Source organism: Primulina eburnea, chromosome 11 (assembly GCF_022965805.1).
Source record: "Primulina eburnea isolate SZY01 chromosome 11, ASM2296580v1, whole genome shotgun sequence".
Classification (NCBI taxonomy): domain Eukaryota; kingdom Viridiplantae; phylum Streptophyta; class Magnoliopsida; order Lamiales; family Gesneriaceae; genus Primulina; species Primulina eburnea.
In genome coordinates this window covers 30,665,972-30,671,973 of record NC_133111.1, presented here as the reverse complement: position 1 = coordinate 30,671,973, position 6,002 = coordinate 30,665,972, and the positions used below count along the sequence as shown (strand labels likewise).

Sequence of the window (6,002 nt, the reverse complement as noted above, 5' to 3'; positions counted from 1 at the left end):
TGATAATTTTAAAAAAAGAATGAAAGGAGAATTCGATTTTATTTGCATATTCAAATTAATATATCTTCATTTTTTTAGGAGAGGTTCTTAAAAGGTGAAAAGTAGTCAAATTAAGTATTTTGAAATAGCCAAATAAAACAAACTCGTGAATGCTTGAAAGAATTATATATTATAAAAATTAGGGATGTTTTCGTGTGGTTCAATCACTATAACTCACTAAAATATTTATATAAAATCATATTTCTTATGAAAAAATACCAACAAAATAGATAGAGAAATAAATAAAACATTATAAAAAGATAGTGAATAAAACATGAATAATTTATTTAATCTATATTCGAGAAACCATGTCATGCCCAACGTAGGACTCTTTCTTGAGAGACTCGTATAAGGCATTATTGCTATTGCTATAGCTATCATTATTGGAAGAGTTAAAGTTGAGAAACTGAGGCAGATGGTTATAGTTATTTTGGAACAAGAATGATTTATCATCTGCCTCAACAAGTAGCGGATTGATATTCGGAAAATTATTCGGCTGATCTTGTTGCTGCATTTGAATGCAAAGTATCTCGGCTTGAGCCATGGCTAGCTGCATTTGGAGCTGAGAAACTTGGTTTTGAAGGTAAGATATCGCGCCTACGCAGCCATAGACCGGATCCCGAACCCTAGCGTTTGCTTCATAGACGAGGCTGCTCACTGCGTCCGCTCTTTGATGAACTTGAAGTTCCTGCCAGGATGATGGTGATATTGTTAATGTTTGTTAATTAAGTCAAGTAAATGCATACGAGAAGATGTAAAACAAATTTTTGTTTTTATGATTAAGAATATTGATTTGCATATACCGTAGTCCCTTAAAGGGTTTTGATGTCGAATTGGTTATTCAGGTTCTTCTGTACTAAAAATTGTTGTAGGTACAGTGTCAGGATTTGGGGAAAAACTTCATATTTTTTCCGCATTCAGATGGTGTGACCGGTTACTGTTATGCTACACCAAGTGAAGCACACCATGTGTGGACTATCCACTAACTAGATTCATCCCAGGTAATGAATGATCTCGAAGTTGCGGATACGACGAAAGCAGTATGAAAACATTGCTGGCACCAAAAAAAAAAGATGTACCTGCAGCATCTTGCTAACATTGCTGGCACCAAAAACCTTGTGAACGATGGCGAACTTGTGAGGGTCATCGGACTGGAAGTACGGTGCAAATACACAATCCTTGGCGCAGCGCCGCCTCAGCAACTTGCACGACGCACACGGGGAGTTTCCACCCATTCGAGAGATCTTGCTTTTTTTTGTTTTTTTAAGAAGTGATCTTGTGAAATGGTTGTTGGGAAAAAGTCGCAGAAAGGGTGTATTTATAATGGCTACAGAGTGAGTGCTGTGCGTGTGCGTCCAAGTTCATTTAGGCGTTTAAATTATTACGAGTAATGGTGGATGACTGATTAAATTTTTTAAATATATTTTGTTAGATGTGATTGTTTTTAAGCAATCTTTGAATGTGAAAAAGGTACCCGAAGCATGTGGGATAACGTTAATTAGGAAGTGAAATTATTAATCATAGCAAAATTATTAGACAGTAATATATTAATGCAGCTAGGGGAATGGAAGCATTTCTTTTTAATAAATACATAAATAATATATACGACTTCTGTAAAAATATATATATTTTTTGTACGTGGCTCATCTATTAAAAAAAACAAAGATTGATAATGTGGAACTTGATTGCATGAGTTAATAGATTGATGTTGACTTCAGAAGACTGCTATATTATCTTATAAATTATCTTTATATTGTTATCAATTTTCAATCTTAAGATGAAAAATAAAAAAATTTGGCCTCAAAATAATTCAAAATGTACACATGTCCATAATTGAAATTTGAAATGGCATTTTGACACATGTTGCCATCAGATTTTAACAGCCTCTTGAAGGCTGATTATTGCCTATATACAAAAACTAAGTTTATGGCTATTGGGAGGAAATGCACCATTTCTAGCTTACTCTTGGAAGCTTATAAATACAGGCATTGGTTTATTGAAAAATAACACTAAAGTCACTCCAAAAACTTCAGAATTTTCGAGCTGCACCAACTGTTAAAGGAGGGACGAAATTCTTCAACACTTTCGAGCAAGAGTGCTGCAAGAATATCGAGCCAAAGTTATGTCATTCATAGATCATGTAGAGAGAATAAACTTATATTACACGCATTAAAATAAATTTAAACAAAACCAAGAGAGTGAAAGGAATATTTTATTCCTTAATTAATTTTTTCCTTGTTGATGATATCAATATATTGAAATATGGAGTTTTGCCTATCTAGACTAATTAGATTTTATATTTATATTTTCCTTGTTAAATAATATCGTGATATTACTGATATTAATGATAAGATCTTTAGATATCATATTACTATTCAAAAGGGTTTATTTGCTAATGAAATTCTTCGTTTCTAATATACATAGGACTTTATACAAGGAATAAAATTGCCTTTGAGATGATGTTTCTGAAGGTGTTGACAACACTCTTTACCGCAACATCATTGGTATTCTTCTCTACTTAAGTGCTAGTCACCCTGATATAATGTTCATTGTATGTTTATCTGCTAGATATAAATCTAATCCTAAGATCGCTCATCTAAAGGTCGTCAAGCGAATTCTGAAATATTGTAGAGACTATTGAACTAGGTTTGTGGTACACCAAAGAAACAAATACCAATTTGTGGGATTTTTGACGCTGACTGGCTGGTGACCTAGATGATTTGAAGAGTACAAGTGGAGGTTGTTTCTACCTAGGAAATAATCTGGTGTCATGGTACAGTAGAAAACAAAACTGTATGTCTTCGTCTACTGCTGAATCTGAATACGATGCAGCGTATAGTTATTGTTCACAACTTTTGTGGATGAACCAAATCATTGAAGATTATGGTTTTGCATAGTGAGACCTTGATTTTTTACTATGATAACTCAAGTGCTATTGATATTTCAAAAAAATCCAATACAACACTTTCAAACAAAACACATTTAAGATTGCACCATTCTGATTTAATATATCGTTGGATGATGGAGTAAATTGTGATTATGGAATTGTGTCTATTTCGTGAGATAGTTATTATTATTAAAAATTGTGCATCTTGTTAGGAGCTGAAGGGCTATATCTACAAGAGTGTTGTTACCGTTGGGAGTAAGAGCATATATGTTTTTACCGTTGAATACTCAATTTATCACTGCTAATTTTTTTTCCTCTCAGACTTTATTTGCTCTCATTTCTCTCCCTATGCGAAATCTTGTTTGATTGTTGGTATCATCTATCATTTTCTCTTAAATTTTTCAAATGGCAGAAACTGGATACGACCCTCTGGTTATTCAAAGTGAAATGGCTGCTAGTTCTGGTGTTCCACCCCGTGTGACAACACTGCCTACAAAATCTCCTACTAAAAATATTTATCAGATAGTCGCGGTCACCGAGAACCCAATTCATCTTGGAAACTCCCTGGAGAACTGGGTAAAGCAATAGATATTGACAATCCACCGAATTTTGAAGAGATGAATCGTTTCTTCCCTTCTCCTCCGTGACCAAGACGATCAAAGAAACAGGTGGGGTATGCCCTTGATTTCGTCCCTTTCAAGAAGTTCTGAGCTTCCTCCTCTACTACAAATATTTTGGATCCTGATTTCTCGTCTGGAGCTGACTCTGATGATGAAGATTTTGAGTTGGTCGTCAGAGCAAAATCTGTTGTTGCAGCGAAGAATATAACTTCATCTATTGTTATTGTTCAATCATCTTCTCTGGAAGAACCAAAGGATGTTCTAGGACTTAGTGATCATACTGATAATACTAACAATGAACAACTATTAGCTAAGTTTCTTTCTCATCTAAAAGAAGGAAAATCGGCAAACAGAATCACCTTTGATGATGATGAACCTGATGAGGAGATGCTACAAGAATTTGATGAAAACCACCCTGATTCTTCTGACAGTTCCTCTTTTGAATCGGACTTTGAATATGAGAAACATCCTGTTGATGATGACTGAGAAGATACTATGGTGATGAGAGTGAGTTTCTAAGTGATGATGTTGTTGATGTTGTTGTCGACTAATGTTGTCAATATCGAAGGCAACATTGACTCTGTGGACTATGATGTGAGTAAGCCCTTCTCAACAAAGTTCTACTATCAAGCTACTTTAGCTTTGTGGTCAATGTACATCAATGGGAAATTTATTGAAGAAAAAATATTGATGTGGAGGCTTATGGATAGCAAAATTTGACTGTTTTCTTCAAAGATCGGTGAATGTTTACTACTGTGAGCACTGTGGCTCCATATTCCAGAAGACATGTTCTGAAATTTTACTGCAATCTCCTATCCAGTGTTAAAGATGAAAGATCTAGAATGAGAAATCTAGGACTCTCCCTTACCTCATGTTCAGATAAAGGGTAATCATCAGTGACTGTTGATGCCGCGTGTGAAGCTTGGTAGGGTGTTTGTCCAAGATAGGATTTTCAGCTTTAATCCCGAGGTGATAAATTCTTTCTTTAACACCTCTACTGGAAAAGAAGATGAGGAAGTTACACCTGATTTCAATGTCATTGTTGATTTTCTCACTAGCGGATTAATCAACGTTTTCGCAGATCATCCCAAAAAGTTGTCTGCGGCTATTTTAACTTCATTTTATTCCGTTTTGCATAACTGTTTTTCATAAGACTGTAGTCAGGAATTGGACTCCCTCAACCCACACCACAATGGTTACTAAACCAAATACCGATGTTCTTTACATGATTGGTACTGGTAGTACCACCTTCAATTTTGGTAAGATGGTGTTTAATATAGTTCTACAATTTGCAGATGGAGGATTCAAAGCCACCAATCTACCTTTTCCATCTTTGATCTATGGGATTTTGGAATACCAAGGATTCTTCAAGGACATAGATGATGAATTGAATGATGCAGGTGACCAACTGAAGATTGCACCTGCATATTTCAAGGGAAACCGGAAGGTTGATCTTCTCTAGCTTAAGCCTGGTGTTGCCCAGAATGTTGGCAACATGAGTGCGTCAACATCCAGAACCAAACCAGCTGAAGCTAAATCTGTTTCGAGGGAAACACCTTGTAAGTATGTTATGCTCTTTACCTCTCATATTCAAGCCCAAATAAACTTTGGCCGACAAAAATTCAGAATGCACGAGAGTTTATTCCATTTTATATTCAAATATATCTCATTGAAATCTAACAAATATATTCGGATGTGATGCTGACACATGTATAGTGTCACCAACTCTTTTGATGAAAAATATTAAAATTCTAACAAATCCAAAGATATAGAACTATAATTGAAAGTTGAAAACTACAAAAGACCAAAATCTCAAAAAAAAAAATGTACATTAAAGTTGCACTTTTTAGATTATTTAATACATAAAAATATAAATAGGTAATTGTTGGAACTTTTCAAGTTCGTAATTTTGATTTTGATGATGGTAACAAAACTTGTTAATTGTGTTACTAATGATCTACCTTAGCTGTGCAGCATCTAGGATCACCTACGAGTTGTTTACATCGCAAAACTGAAGACCCAACTGATCGCTCAAAATGAATCAGTTCAACTGGCTACGTCATTTGAGCAGTACAGCTGATTGACCAGTTGATAAGTAATTCAGTAGGAAAACCTCAGAAGCCTAGCCAGCCGAAAGAGTGTTCAACTGATGAAGAAACCCAACTGATCAGTGTAACTGAACGAGTGTAAAATCAGTTCCACTGACGAGTCAACTGATTTCACCAGCCCAACTGAAAGATCAGTTCAAACTGACCAGTTCGAAGCATCAGTTAGAATCCTTCAGTTATGGACGATGATAGATTCCTTCGAGTGGATTCCAGCTGTGCGAGAAGGTACAAAGCCATTGTCCAGTCAAATGACAATAATGGACGTTGCATGAGAGCATAATGCAATAACTTGTTTGAATTCAATAATGCAATGACTTCTATTTTAAAATAATGCAATAACTTGTTTGA

General features: G+C 35.2%; 1 protein-coding gene across 1 annotated transcript; it reads right to left on the bottom strand.

Annotated features, from left to right (window-relative positions):
- Positions 1 to 311: 311 nt before the first annotated feature.
- On the bottom strand, positions 312 to 1,428 carry LOC140804782 (LOB domain-containing protein 12-like). Its single transcript, XM_073160910.1, has 2 exons — positions 1,119 to 1,428; positions 312 to 727 (listed from the first exon to the last, which is right to left on the bottom strand). The coding sequence occupies exons 1-2, from the start codon at positions 1,272 to 1,274 to the stop codon at positions 332 to 334; spliced, it is 552 nt and encodes a 183-aa protein (XP_073017011.1). The 5' UTR covers positions 1,275 to 1,428; the 3' UTR covers positions 312 to 331.
- Positions 1,429 to 6,002: the final 4,574 nt, after the last annotated feature.

What these genes read in the sequence shown, in the direction of transcription:
- LOC140804782 (XM_073160910.1), bottom strand. Translation starts at nt 1,274, where the DNA reads ATGGGTGGAAACTCCCCGTGTGCGTCGTGCAAGTTGCTGAGGCGGCGC. An exon ending in ATGTTAGCAAGATGCTGCAG is followed by an intron (nt 728 to 1,118) that starts GTACATCTTTTT and finishes TCATCCTGGCAG; the next exon opens with GAACTTCAAGTTCATCAAAG.